The sequence below is a fragment of the Crinia signifera genome, chromosome 9 (assembly GCF_055691185.1).
Source record: "Crinia signifera chromosome 9, ASM5569118v1, whole genome shotgun sequence".
Lineage (NCBI taxonomy): Eukaryota > Metazoa > Chordata > Amphibia > Anura > Myobatrachidae > Crinia > Crinia signifera.
The window spans coordinates 145,156,714-145,172,597 of record NC_139225.1 but is presented as its reverse complement, the minus strand read 5'-3'; the positions used below and the strand labels follow the sequence as shown (position 1 = coordinate 145,172,597).

General features: G+C 47.4%; 1 protein-coding gene across 2 annotated transcripts; it reads right to left on the bottom strand.

Moving 5' to 3' along the window:
* NEU1 (neuraminidase 1) lies at positions 1–9,869 on the bottom strand. 2 transcript variants are annotated; one of them, XM_083160100.1, is made up of 7 exons: positions 9,660–9,869; positions 6,200–6,247; positions 4,003–4,195; positions 3,174–3,436; positions 2,714–2,896; positions 2,184–2,403; positions 1–953 (listed from the first exon to the last, which is right to left on the bottom strand). In XM_083160100.1, the coding sequence occupies exons 1-7, from the start codon at positions 9,741–9,743 to the stop codon at positions 736–738; spliced, it is 1,209 nt and encodes a 402-aa protein (XP_083016226.1). In that variant the 5' UTR covers positions 9,744–9,869; the 3' UTR covers positions 1–735. The 2 variants fall into 2 exon arrangements, with proteins under 2 accessions (XP_083016226.1, XP_083016227.1); XM_083160101.1 differs by lacking the exon at positions 6,200–6,247 and having other exon boundaries at positions 9,660–9,866.
* Positions 9,870–15,884: the final 6,015 nt, after the last annotated feature.

Below are 15,884 nucleotides of genomic sequence, written 5' to 3'. Positions count from 1 at the left end.
TCAGGATTCCAGTTTTATTCAGGCTGAAAAAGAATAAACCTGATCCATTAATTCAGCTCCATACTTACAGGAATACAAATAACTTATTATAAATCCATATTTCTCTTTGATTCTGGCAAATTGGTTTAAAAATGTACAGGGGGGTCAAAATGTAACAAAGATCCCCCAGAGAAACCCCCACCATGTTCAAATCATATAATACACATATTTACACACTCATTACAGATTCCCCCTCCCCGTCTCCCCTCGAATGATTTGGGGATATACAAAAATACCATTCAAGTGATCATTCCAATAAATAAGGCATCAAGAATCCTCGATTTGTGTAGGCAGAACGCTGCTGAATGTGCCCCGGCCTTTACATCGGAGCACGTACCAGACACCAGCAAGATAGGGTCGTCATAGAACAGAAAAGTGTGAGCACAAGGGGCGAGATGTACCAAGCCCTGAAAAGTGATAAACCATTAACCAATCACAGCCTGTGACATGGCAGTTATGAGCTGATTGGCTGGTGGTTTATCACTCTCCATGGCTTCGTACATCTGGGCCTAGGTGAGAGAACGATAGTAAATATTAGTGATGAGGAGTGGAGCTAGATGAGCTCAGACTGATCTCTTATGAAGAGAGAGAGTGCGCGACAGGAGTCTGGGAGTATAAAAGTAGTCACTTTATAGCAACAAGTCTATCGGGCAATGCCGCAGCACATTCAGATCCAGCAGCCAATGAGAAGCCGGGTCAGACGTGTCCGTACAGGTTGACCTTCACAAAAGCGATGGACTCCGTAATGTCCTTTCTGCCCTTCTCGTAGATAATGAAGAGGTTCTCGATGTCCTCGATGCTATGCGACAGGGTGGTCAGGGACGAGTAGCCGCTGGGACCTGGCCAGATCTGGATGGACTTCTGGTCCCATGAGTCCCCGGAATTGGAACTCCAACGCAGAGTGAGGTTTACCCCTGAGGAATGAAGGTTGGAGAATTAGAGGTCAGCGAGGCAGATCCTGGCACAAGGCTGCAGACCGGCTTCTCACATCTATCTATAGTTATTATTTATATGGTGCCACAAGGGATCGGCAGCAGCCAATTACAGAGCACACGAACAGCCCTACCACCGGGCAATGTATAAATGATGAATCTAGTCAGATCGCCAGGGTTCAGACCGGAGAACACTGGCAATGACCGATCGCGCAGTACACATCGCTGTGCGCTGAGGGATCTTAGCCATCTAGCATCGCTCAGCAACATCGCCACGTGTGTAGGCCCCATTACAGTACAATAAGAGGACAAGTACAGGGAGTAGAACCATAGCTGCAAGAGCAAACGTCACTTAAGTAAGAGAAGGAAGAGCGCATGAGGGGAGGGGATATGGTCATTAGGTCGACCCTAGGAAAGTCGACAGGGCACCTGAAAAGGCCAACATGGCTAGGGTCAACAAGCATTAGGTTGACAATGAGAAGGTCGACATGAGTATTTTCATGCCCTTTTTTTGAGCCGACAGGCAGTATTTCGTGCCTTACATCCACTACAGCGTGGTGGGAGAATAAAATAGTGTGCCGAGCGGACGCGGTACACTTAAGGGTTATTCAATCTCCCGATGGGGGAGATGACTGCGGGCCCTATTCAATGCAGTCTTCCCCGACCGCATTGAACAGGGGATCTCGGCAGAACGAGCCCGACTTCACAAGCGGCCGGGCTCGTTCTGCTGAGAAAGGCTGGGAAGTGAGGAGCTCCCGGCTGCAGCTCGCCTCTTCCTGGCTGCAGCTCCCCTTCTCGTCCCGCGGCTGGCAGGACATTGAATATTGCCTGCAAAGTCCAACGGGACAGGGTCACAGCTGTCGTGCCAGCTCGACAGCCGTAACCCAAGATTAAATCCCCCCCCTTAGGCTGTGTCCATGTCGACAAAAATAAAAATAAACTTATGTTGACCTTTTGACCGAGCAGATAGTGAGTGGGGGTGGAGTGGCAAGTTGTGGGCTAAAAACCTGTCACAGCTCAAAGTGAATGTACATTACAGAAGCCGTATATTCACAATATACTTCATTTTATTTATTTTTCGAAATTTCTCAGTTAGAAACTTTTGGCCTAGGGATGCCGTGAGATTTTTTTATATATATATAATATTCTAGAGCGGCGCGATTCAAGAAAGTTAGGGAACCACAGGGTTAGGGTGAAGAAAACAAATCTTACTTTGAGCCTGGTTTGCTGGATTAACAAAGTAGGTCATTCCATCCTTGTATAAAGCCCCCGCGGCCACGGCTGGGTCTGGCAAATTCTCATCAAAGCGGACGTTCTCCAGTGGCAGAGTGTCACAACCGTCAGTAGACTGCACCACAATCCGACAGCGGCAGTGATAAAAGTACTGATTCCGGGCGTTTATTACCACGGTGCCATTTGGGAGTTCATAGGGCTGAAATGAGGAAAGAACAAGACGTGGAAAATCATTTCGTTAAATTATTTGGATTGTGGGTGACAAAGGCTGAGCAGAGAAAGAAGGGTTTGTGAGAAGAGAGGAGGAGTCTAATGGGATACAGTAGAACAACTGGTGGTAAAAGAAGCCACGGCTCGGGAAGCTGAAGGCTCCAATGTCTCCACACAAGTGGTGGTAAAGGAAGACACGGCTCAGGAAGCCAATGACTCCAACACAACTGGTGGTAAAGACATGACTTGAGAAGCTTAAGGCTCCAAAGTCTCCACACAAGTGGTACAGCCAAGATTACCTGACACTCGTCTGGACTAAAGTCCCCCAGCCTTTTTGTTTGCTTGAAGGGAAGCCCCTCTAGGTTACCACCTTTTTTCCAAGATTTTCCATGGTCATCGCTTAGAAGACAGAAGATCCCATCCTCGTCCAGGGTTCCATGACCACACACAATGAGACGCCCCTTCTTTGGCTCTAACTTTTTCTGCATTGATAGAATTGACGAGATTAGAGGAAATTGATAAATTCCAAATCCTGGAAGTAGTGAGAAGCTAGAGAAGGACCTGTACAGATTCCCCTTCTGCCCTCTTTCTGAGCAGGTCTATTCAAACGACCTTTATGGTTTTCACCTTTGATCACTTCCTACAGAACCACAGAAACCCTTTTATTTATTGCACTGGTTTATCCAGTTACATTTTCTCTCCAGCCAAACTTTCCATTACCCTAATCCCACACACCCTGCCCATCTCCCTCATGTTCACCTGAATTCCGTATCCAGGACCAGGGGAAAACATTTTGGTACCAATCTCACGGGAGAGGTTCCTTGGGGTGCTCCACGTTATACCATCATCTGAGCTGTTCGTGACCATGACACTGGAAACGTCACACTGGAGGTAGTGGGCACACAACGTGTACACCAGGAAGATGTTTTTTGTCTCATCGTCCACCACCACTGCTCCTAAATTGAGTCCATCTGGAGTGGAACCATCATCCACAATGAAGGAGGTGGCTTGCCATGTGTAACCTGTAAATATAAAACCGTAGGACCGCAATGAACCAGATCAGGGGAGTTCACACATTAACTTCATCAGGTCAGCAAGTCGCCCCAGGATGATATAGAAATGTATACATTCCACTAACCAACTATGTATGCTCTAAAATGAATAACAAATAAATGTATAGCACATAGGTGGACTCCATTCATTTCTCTTGTAGAAGGGTTGAACTTTTTGGATTATGTACTAAAGCGACTAATTCCCAGTGGTGGTGGTGTACCGTAAGGGTGCACAGTGCCACACACAAAAAGGGCAGGGTGCATTTTGGGGTTTTAAAAAAATTGGCAAGGTGCGGCACCCTGCAAAACAAGTTTCCACTGTAGTAACTCTTGGTAAAGGCAGAAAAAGTTTAATGTGACCATGTGAAATCATCAGAATAGTTGGTTAATTTTCCTAGCAAGAATTTCAATGTGCTCACCCTCTTTTGCTTATATGGTGCCCCACTGACAAATACCCACATACAGAAGTCTCGGCTACTACAAAGTGTCTGCCATGTTGACATTAGTGCGCATCTACACCCAACAACTTTCCTCACCGCCATCATGTGACCTGCGGGTGGCGATAAACTTCGCTCCTAGATCAGAGGCAGAATGTTTCCTGGCTTCAGAAAATGCCAGGAGGTGCCCACGAGGGGTGTAGGTGATCAGCGGGATGCGGAACGTATCAACTGCGCCAATCACTCGCCCACTGACCCACAGCAGCTGTTCCATAGTAACCACCGGGGAAACCTTTTTTGGGAAGATAGAGAGGGCAAAGTGTTATAAAACATTTATATAATACATATCCAGCCCTGCACCAAACACATACAGGAAAGAAATCACTTAAGTGGTGGTTAGTGTAAGTCTCTGGACTTTGGCCGTGCAGTTTTAAAATTTTTGGTAATATTTAATCCTAAGTAATATAGTACTATTACACTAGTGTTCACTCTAGCCTCCTGCATCTTTCTAAACCCGTGCAACTCCTCTTCCCTACCTGGGATGTCGCTCTCTGCTGTGAGGCTTCTAGCACATGTTTGGTTTGCAAATCAGTGCTGAAATACAGACCACATTGTGCTAGAACCACCACAGAGCGCGTCACCCCAGGCAGGGAAGAGGAACTGAATGGGGTTTCAAAGATGCAAGGTGCTAAAATGAAGCGAAAACCATTACACTACTGCCAATTTGGGGGGAACCTGAGGGGAAATCAAGAGTCTCATGTCTTCAGGAAATGTGGACAAGTTTACAACAAAGGGTCGGCCATCACAATAGGTGGAGTGAGGGGGGCAAAGGGCATAGTAACTTGTTTCACAATTAATCCAGTCACCTCGACGCCAGTGACACATGGGCGGGAGGGAATTGGGGTGAAACATCACAGAAGCGGGCTGTGATAATGCAAACTGAGGCATTTGCCAAAAGTTGGGCATTATGAATATATGGCGGCCAATATTGAACTAGTTAAAAGCATGTCAAAATGACGGCTTATTCCCTTTCTGCTCCTACCTCCAATCTGTCCTCGCAGCTCCCTCTGTCCATATCCAGCAAGTATGAAACAGATCAGTGTCCGTGCAAAAATTGCTTTCACTTACTGTTAGGACATCTTTTAGCACACAAACGAGTAATTGAGGGCTTTGAGTGGTCACTGGCGGTACTTCATCTCACGGAGGCGAGGAGAGTTAGCCTTTTATATGGGGGGGGCATTACTAGATGGGGGCATTACTTTGAGCCTCCTACAGCAACACTACTGTACTTTAAGTTTTATTGCCCATTTTATATAAACTAGTAGTCAGATGTCCGCTCACATGTTGTGCAATGAAATCTGGTTTCAAACCACAGAATAAATTCGGCAGTAAGAGACAAGATTTTCCACATGGATTTTCCTATGTCTCATTTTCCACATGAGACATAGGACCACATTCTAATTGATTTGGTGCAGACACAGGTACATTCATGTACCCTACACAGCGGACAGGGGGTGCTGGGCGGCTCCATTAGCTGGGTGCAGGTGCGGGGTCGCATGTGTCAATCAGAATAAAGGTCCATAGGGTGAGATGTTCTAAGCTTCAAAAAGTGATAAAATGTATAATGATGAATTAAAACAATGACAGTTAGGGGCCAATTGGTAAACAGCTTGTGACATGGAAAATACTAGCCGATTGGCTGGTACTTTATCACTCTCCATTTGATCACTTTGCTAGCTGAGGACATCTGGCCCAGTGAAGGCTCAGACGTAGGCAAGAAAAAGTGAACCGTAGAAGTAACCTTCGCGGTTAATGCAGATCATCCTGAGGCGCATTCCTCTGCATGGGAACAGCTGTAAAACAATGACCATTCATACGGGTACACAAAGTACAGTACACGCCTCTAAGGCTCCACGGGCAAATAGAAGTGCACTTTGTTCAGTCTGTTGACAGCTAGATGTTATGAAAACCGCTTGGCCCACACCCATGTGTATACACCCAGAAGAAACGCAGATGATGACGCAGTAGCCAAGATAAAAGCATAACTCTAGCGAGATTGGAGAGTCTACAGATTCACATCAGGAGGTACAAACAGTAGTGAAATGCTTCCACCCAGACAACTAGTGTGTGTGCATCCCTTATATCAACCAAGAACAGCTCAAACACAAAGTGCAACACGCCATTTCCCAACACAGTGCAAACTGGGCACAGGGGTGACATCATACCACCAGTGGTGACATCACACAACCAGTATCAGTGACATCACACAACCAGTATCGGTGACAGGAACACTGACCCCAAATTTGTGAACTTTGGTTTTGCACCTCCCCCGCTTCCTTGCTAGCTGTTAGGGAGAAGGAATGTTAGGCAGAATTAAAGAGCACATATTTTAAGTGGTGTTAATCTTTCATTTTGCACATCACACGGAAAGAGGGGTGGAAAGGAGAACAGGTCTGGCAAGTCGGAGATGTGTATGGGGGCCTTAATAATGCATGGTAATATGGGGTTCATGTAATATGGCCTCGAAGTTCCCCTATAGATCAGTGATGTACCCATAATGGGAGTCTAGTTTCTGGTATGAGGCTCCGACAATCAGGACTCCGACGTACAGTATATTGACGTCGGATTCCCGACAGAGGAGCGGGCGCTACGATGCCCTTTATGGGCTCAGAGGATTGCTGATGTCGCCACAGGTTCTATTCACCCTCCACGAGGGAGAATTACCCATGTCAGGCAGGATCCTGCCTGTCAGCCATTTAACAGTCAGGATTCTGATGACAGTATACCGACCATCAGAATCCTGACTGACGAAGCGTCATCGGCACGTGTTGCTGGCTAAAGAGGAGGGGACCCAGATGAAGACTGCACACAGACCTCCTCCTCCTCCTCCTCCCTTAAAGCACCCCTGTTGTAGCTACTACATAATACAGGGTGCTTCATAATTCCCTCTGGGGTTAGGGAAGGTTATAGTTAAACCATTATGAATACAGCAAAACTAAAAAAAAAAGAAAGTTTCATATCAGTATAGAGCGGGGGTCAGGGAAGTTTTTTTCACCTTTTACCCATAAAAATATTTAGATACGCCGACGTTACCCCCCTTGATTAGAAAGGAAGCAAATCCTATATATTTTATTATTTGAATTCAACATTTTATTGAATATATTCAGAATTTCTTTGAAAGCTTCAACTTAAAAACATCAGACTTGTCCCGACCCAGCACAAACTGTGCTCTGCCTCCTGTGCGTATATAAATATAATCAGCCACTGGAGGGCAGCAGTGGATCAATAACAAGAGACTGCGGTAATAATGGAATAATAAGGGCGATGCACCCAAACTAATCAATTGTAGTACATTAATATCAAACACTTTTTATGAATGGGGAATGGAGTCTGCACTAGGTATGGAGTCTGCACTCTGCTTCTCACCCCAGAAGATATGTTGCACTGGCCCCAGAGGTGGTGCCTATCACCGTCCAGCAGATGCCCTTTCCCCCACAGCAGAGTGTTGGAGGGAAGATTGATGTGCCACGCATGTAACAAGTAAAGCCGAAGCGCAGTCCAGGCTGCGGATCCAGATGTCTGGGCACCGAGCGAGTGACATCTTGCTGTGCCGGGGCTCATTACATATGCATTATGCATATGTAATGAGCGGCTGCCAGGAGAGTGTAATGAGGGAAGCCGAGCAGGGATGCTCACACTGACACCGAGACACAGCGCGACCCGTCCATTACCCCCAGAGATTTCAGTTTTACCCCATTTTGGAGTCATTTACCCTGGTTCCCCGAACTGTGGTATAGAGAATCACTTCAAGTTTTTAATTAAGGAATTCACTGGGTGGCAGTACTTGTAGGACTCCGTAAAAGCACAAACGATTGGTAGGCAGCTTTCAGCAGAAAATGGCACTTACAGTTCTACATAAAGCAGGCATGTCCAAACTATGGCCCTCCAGCTGTTGTGAACTTACAAGTCCCATCATGCCTTGCCACAGTTTTGTTATTAGGGAATGCTAAAACTATGGCAAGGCATGCTGGGATGTGTAGTTTCACAACAGCTGGAGGGCCGCAGTTTGGACATGCCTGACATAAAGCTTATGGTGTTAGAATTTGACAAATGTGAGTCCGTCCGTTGACAGTACAGCAGTAATTTTGGACAAAGTACCAAACTGAAGCACCTATAGACAAGACAACTGATGCGTGGTACCACATGAAGGAGTTTGCATAAAACACGCCATACCATTGCTTTTTGTAGACCCGCAAACGCCATTTTCTGTTAAAAACTTTTACTGAGTCCTACAAGCGCTGCCATCCAGCAAATTGCGTCATTAAAAACTTGACACATGATTCTCTATAGAGATAGGAAGCTTTATTTTTTTTGCTGTATTAGTCATAGTTTTAAAACTATAACCTTCAGAAGTTGGAGGCAAAAAAAAGGGGAACAGTTTGCTGCAGGAACAAACCATGTTGCAATGCAGGGGAAGCAAAAAGATCAATTTATTTATTTAGCATGCGTGGAAATTACTGTCTGCTTGTGGACATAGAGAAGAAATCCTGTCCCCCGACGAACATGCAGTCACTGACAAGTTCATCACATTTGAATGCATGTTCAGAGGACAGGGGTTATTAATGATCCACAGGAGCGTGCACAGTTAACGATATAGGGCCAGATTCTCTAAGCTTCAAAAGTGATAAAATGGAGAGTGATAAACCACCAGCCAATCAGCTCCTGCCTGCCATGTCACAGACTGTGTTTGAAAAATGTCAGGCAGGAGCTGATTGGCTGCCTGTTTATCACTCTCTATTTTATCACTTTTGAAGCTTAGAGAATCTGGCCCTTAGTGAGAACACTATGATATGCACAATAAGGCGTAGGCAACCTGTGACTCTTCAGTTGTTGTGAAACTACAAGTTCCAGCATGCCGTGCCACCATTTTAGCACTCCCTAATAATAAACTGCGGCAAGGCATGCTAGGACGTGTAGTTTCATAACAGCTGGAGAGCCACAGGTTGCCTACACCTACTATATACAAAGCTATTTAGGCTCTTTGGATGCGTTGATTTACATCAGCGCTCCATTTAAGAACTATACCACACTTTAGCGCCATTCTGCACATACACATCCATACATGGCGACAGTCCTACCCCTTTCAGACAGAAAAGTCTGAAAATCCCGGCAAATACACAGCATTTTAAATGCCATGTCATTTTGCCAGGAGCAGCCTGACCCCCCTTCACACAGAAGAACAAATTACCAGGTTGAAAATTTCTACTGAATAACAGTTATTTCTTCTGTGTGAAAGGGTCAACCCAGGTCATAAATCCCGTGTCCTCGACCCTGGTCAATTCCAGGGTCGGAGACACGGGATTTACAACACGGGTGTGCCCTTTCACACAGATAAAGGACTCGTGTTATTCATGAAATTACCAGGTGGAACTGCTTCACCCGGTAATTTCGTTTTCGGTCTGAAAGGGGTATTAGTGGTACGGTGTCCTTTGCTTGCAATGAGAAGCCAGGAAAAGCCTTTACAGTATCAGCAAAGCTCTGGGATGTGCAGACGGACGGCTAACATGCATATTATACTACTGTAAGCAGTGATAGGCTTCCACCAACAATGCAGAGGATACCGCCATAAGTTAGCTCTGTCCCCCTTAAGACCTGCAAAGCGTATTAGCATCGGTTGGTTGGCAAAAGCATTGATGGTCCTCCATTGCAGTTAGACAGTAGGGAGAACACACAGAGACCATGACGGGTAGCAGTACCTGGTTTAAGGGAGCACACCAGGCGGTGGCCAGCAGCAGTGCCAGGGAAACAGGCAGCCAGCAGATGGGAGCCCTGTGATCCATGGCTGTCAGGCTCGGCAGCCGCTGCGGGGACACAAACAGCGCCGTATATTACAGCAGCAAGGCGCTTCCGGGAACCTCCAGTGCACCCAGTCACGTGAGCTCGGTCAGCTGAGCGACGCATGAGTCACGTGATGGTGGTGGTTGGACGGCCCCGCCCCGTTCCTGGCAGCAGCTGCTAGTGTGTGCTGTGTGTGGCGGTTGCTTGTGGTCTCCGAGTCCAGCGCGATAGTGACGCCATTATCTGTATCACCCAGCCGCCTCATATCACTCATCATGTGCACAGTGTCCTCCTGCCATCAGATTGGCAGATGCCGGGTCATTATAATGGGGCACATCTCTAACTCATGTTTATCACATGTTAACCGATTGATTGGTCTACAGTGTCTAGGTTGACATTGACAAAGGGTTGACACAGGTGTCGATATTGACGTGAACAACATACATACCTCCCAACTTCGGCAGTTGAGCAGTCGGGACGCTGCTGCTGCGCGCCCCCATTTTGCCGCTATGGGGGCATGACCCTGAGGCTCTGTGAGCCTCTAGCCATGCCCCCAGCCCCCTGGCTGCGGGAATAGACGCTGTGCGCATGCGCACAGCTTTTATTCCCCGCTGCTTAGCAGCTGACAGGGGGGACTCCCAACAGCCCCCCCACAACGCGGGACACTGCCGCCCGCGGGTGGGACAGCCCCTGACAATCGGGACTGTCCCGATAAAATCGGGACTGTTGGGAGGTATGAACATACCCTCCAGCATCCGAATGGCAAAAACTGGTGCACATACGGAAAGGGGGTGTGGTCATTGGAAAAAGGGGTATGGTCATTGGAAAGGGGGGGTGGCCAAGTCCACTTTCCAAATGCGTATTGGCGTCAGATCACATCATATAACCGGGTCCCCAGGGTGACTCGGGTATACTGTTAGCGGCACTCACCCGTGTGCACCCTGGGGCCTCCTAAGCCGCCCATCACCTCAAATCCTGTTACAGTGATCTGTGGTGTGTACTCGCTTTACCTTCCCCAAGGAACGGAGACGAGGTGCAATGGTTTTGGGGAGGACTCACTGACCAGGGGGCGGACGGTCCGTTGAGTACCCCTGCGGCGCACCCTGGGAACTGTAGTCTTGGCAGGCCAATCACACTCTACGAAGACCAGCCGGCAGTGTAACAGTAGGAAACTACAATTCCCAGAGTCGGAGGGGCCGCATATCAAAAACCGGTACAATCGGTACAGTTAGATTTAGTTGGACCATTGAAGAACGGTACTGTACTGACTAAATCGGTACAGTTGGAGGGTATGGAACATTTGAAAAACTCATGCTGACCTTCTTATGCGTCATCCTTTCCCTTGTCAATGTTGACCTGCATGTCAGCATTTTGACAGTGACAACATTATGGTGTCGACCTATTGCCCCTGGCCCGCAGCATGGGATGGGATGCAGTACACTAATTGGGAAGGCTATATGTGGAAAGATTTTTGGGTGAATCTCCTGGCGCTAGTATGATTTCTGGGTCGCTAATCGGGAGTAAGGGGATATTTTCCCAAAGATCCCCAATATAAGATATGGAAAAAAGGTTTTGGTTTTACTCCAAATATGGCGCCCCTTTCTCGGTACAGAATCTGGATAGAAAAAGGAAAATATGTAAAAACTATACTCTGCTTTTGAACGTGCCCAATCAATCGTATGGCTTTTCCTCCTTTCCTTCTCTGATTCCTTTGACGTTTCCTCGATGTTTTTAGATATGAAAAATAAGAAACATGCAAAATCCAATGTGTAAAATACGTATAGGTAAAGTGGTGGCAAATTACTCCAATTTCATCACGTGAGCTTACATCAACTCACTAGTGGTAAGCTGAGACACACACGTAAAGGTTTCTTTTTATAATGGGATGTCGTACCACTAATCACGATAGATAGTATTTCTCCACGTATATAATGGTTTCTTTAAGACGGGTTTTTTTTCTCAAAAATGGATTTTTATTGGGACAATATGAATAAAAACTAATCTAAACATAGACACCACAGCCAGGGTTCTAGGTAGAGGCAGTGATGAAGTGTAGTCTACACACAAAATTCCAGGAATCCGGACCTAAAAAATGTGTGGACAATCACCCATCCACTTACCTCTTCCTTTCCAGTCGGGTGTATGAAGGTAAAACAATAAGTAAGCACTATTCCAGGTACCTGGAATAGTGCTTACTTATTGTTTTACCTTCATACACCCGACTGGAAAGGAAGAGGTAAGTGGATGGGTGATTGTCCACACATTTTTTAGGTCCGGATTCCTGGAATTTTGTGTGTAGACTACACTTCATCACTGCCTCTACCTAGAACCCTGGCTGTGGTGTCTATGTTTAGATTAGTTTTTATTCATATTGTCCCAATAAAAATCCATTTTTGAGAAAAAAAACCCGTCTTAAAGAAACCATTATATACGTGGAGAAATACTATCTATCGTGATTAGTGGTACGACATCCCATTATAAAAAGAAACCTTTACGTGTGTGTCTCAGCTTACCACTAGTGAGTTGATGTAAGCTCACGTGATGAAATTGGAGTAATTTGCCACCACTTTACCTATACGTATTTTACACATTGGATTTTGCATGTTTCTTATTTTTCATATCTAAAAACATCGAGGAAACGTCAAAGGAATCAGAGAAGGAAAGGAGGAAAAGCCATACGATTGATTGGGCACGTTCAAAAGCAGAGTATAGTTTTTACATATTTTCCTTTTTCTATCCAGATTCTGTACCGAGAAAGGGGCGCCATATTTGGAGTAAAACCAAAACCTTTTTTCCACTAATTGGGAAGGGTCCCAGAGCTACAAGATAAAACTTGTCATCCAAAATTATGAAGAAAAAAACCCTCATGTCAACCTTTTCCTCTGTCAACCAATTTTATGTCCACATTTTGCTTGTGTCAAGCTTTTTAACTTGTAGACCTTGTGAACTAGGCATGCTGAATAAACAGCCGTCATTCTGCACCATGGGCCTTATTCTGGTTCACTCTTTCTGACAAAATCCTTCTCAGTTGGACAAAACCATGTGCACTGCAGGGGGCAGATGTAAAATGTGCAGAGATAATTAGATTTGGGTGAGTTATTTTGTTTCTGTGCAGGGTAAATACTGGCTGCTTTATGTCTACACTGCAATATAGATCTCACTTTGAAGTAAAACCCCACCCAAATCTAATTCTCTGCACAAGTTACATCTGCCCCACCTGCAGTGCACATGGTTTTGTCAGACCTAAGAAGGATTTTGTCAGAAACAGTGAACTAGAATAAGGCCCTATGTGACAGTTGTATATTGTTCTCAGCTAGTTGTGTGGTGAACATATAGAGCTAGGATTTTATACAATAGACATAAAAGTTAAATCTCCTCTAATATAGTCAGTTGGATTCCGTTAATGCGGACCGGAGCTGTCATGCCTGTTAGTATCTCCCCATCATCTCCTGATCTATATCACAGCTGCCAACTGTCCTTATGTCCTACAGTATATAACTGATGTAATACGCAGACGTATCATCACAATACAAATACACAGTATTACACACTGAGCGATATATAGCGAGTCTGTAGTCAGATGTGCACCATACTTACCGACTTCTTTTCTCTCCTCTCCGAGAGAAGCCTGGAGAGGAGAACAGATACTGCTGCTAGGAGTGCTGGGACTTTGCTGATGTCAGCAAACCCGTTGTGTATTTTTAGCCCCGCCTCTTTGCCATGGACCCCCAAACTCCCAGACTTGCCTACCTTCCCGGGTGGGCCGGGAGGGGGACCCGATTTTCAGGAGCCAGCCTGCCACCTTCTACCCCCTAATACATCCACACCACCCGCCTGCCACCCTCTACCTCCTCACACACCCGACCAGCCTGCCACCCTCTACCACCTAACACCCACACCACCAGTTTGCTACCCTCTACCTCCTAACACACCCACACCACCAGCCTGCCACCCTCTACCTCCTCACACACCCGACCAGCCTGCCACCCTCTACCACCTAACACCCACACCACCAGTTTGCTACCCTCTACCTCCTAACACACCCACACCACCAGCCTGCTACCCTCTACCTCCTAACACACCCACACCACCAGCCTGCTACCCTCTACCCCCCCTAACACACCTACAACACCAGCCTGCCACCCTCTACCTCCTAACACACCCACACCACCAGCCTACCCTAATCTACCCCCTAACACACCCACATCACCAGCATGCCACCCTCTACCCCCTAACACCGACACCAGTAGCCTCCTACCCTCTACCCCCTCACACACCCACACCACCAGCCTGCTACCCTCTACCTCCTAACACACCCACACCACCAGCCTGCTACCCTCTACCTCCTAACACACCCACACCACCAGCCTGCTACCCTCTACCTCCTAACACACCCACACCACCAGCCTGCTACCCTCTACCTCCTAACACACCCACACCACCAGCCTGCTACCCTCTACCTCCTAACACACCCACACCACCAGCCTGCTACCCTCTAACCACTAACACCAACACCACTAGCCTCCTACCCTCTACCCCCCCTAACACACCTACAACACCAGCCTGCCACCCTCTACCTCCTAACACACCCACACCACCAGCCTACCCTATTCTACCCCCGAACACACTCACATCACCAGCATGCCACCCTTTACCCCCTAACACCCACACCAGTAGCCTCCTACCCTCTACCCCCTCACACACCCACACCACCAGCCTGCCACCCTCTACCTCCTAACACACCCACACCACCAGCCGCCTGCTACCCTCTACCCCCCAACACACCCAGACCACCAGCCTGTCACCTTCTACCCCCTAACACAACCACACCACTAGCCTGCCACCCTCTAACACACCCAAACCACCATCCTGCCACCCTCTACCCCTAAACACAACCACACCACCAGCTTGCCACCCTCTAACCCCTAACACACCCAAACCACCATCCTGCCACCCTCTACCCCCTAACAAAAAAAAACACCATCCTGCCACCCTCTATCCCCTAACACAACCGCACCACCAGCCTGCCACCATCTAACCCCTAACACACTCAAACCACCATCCTGTCACCTTCTACCCCCTAACACAACCACACCAGCCATCCACTGTCTACCCCCTAACACAACCACACCAGCCATCCACTGTCTACCCCCTAACACAGTGGTTCCCAAACTTTTTTGAATCACGGCACCCTAGAGCAGGCATGTCCAATGTTGGCCCTCCAGATGTTGTGAAACTACACATCCCAGCATGCTTTGCCACAGTTTTGCTATTAGAGAATGCTAAAACTTTTGCAAAGCATGCTGGGATGTGTAGTTTTACAACATCTGGAGGGCCAACGTTGGACATGCCTGCCCTAGAGCATCAAAATATTTTCAAGGCACCCCAAGGCCAAATGCTTCTTATCGAGAAATTCAGAATAAAAATATTAAATGAAGTGCATTGTGTTCATGTCACAGTTATCTGGTGAGGGACAGGATTTGCTTCTGTTTTGATGGGCAGCCACCAGCACTGGTTTTGCCCCGCAGACCTCGCCCGGCTTTGCGAGTGTGTGGGGAGGGAGGGCCGGTGATGTCGCTGGACCATGGGAACGCTGGGCATTCCTATGGGTACACAGGCCGGCCAATGCCTGCATGTGTCATAGAATGTCAGTCACCCGCTCCGTCTCCATCATTGCGCTCGTGAATAAAAGTCAGTTTTCACTGGCTTCTATTTGCGAAGGCAGCAGAAATCCATCTATGGTCAGCAACCATCGAATGATTTCTCCTGCTACCGGAGGCATGCGAAGGAATGTGTGCTCATACACATCCCCTCTATGTTACCAAGGGGATGCGGCAGGCGGGGGGGGGGGGGGCTATTCGGCTGGGCGGCATCTCATGCGCTCGGTAAGCTGCAATATTTAGCGCATTTAGCGGTGAAACGCGTAGGTTCTTGCGCCCTTATTGAACTTTTATCAGGACAAGTCACCCTACTTCACCCAAGTGTCTGTCACTCATTCACATCCAGCGGAGGCTTCCCACTGTACCACCACTGCACCAGTGGCACCCACTCTCTTCTACTCACCGCGGCTCAGAGACTCTCTGGAGGAACGCCACCTCCTAAGGGGTGCCGGACGGCTCCCCGACAGTCGGGATTCCGACAGT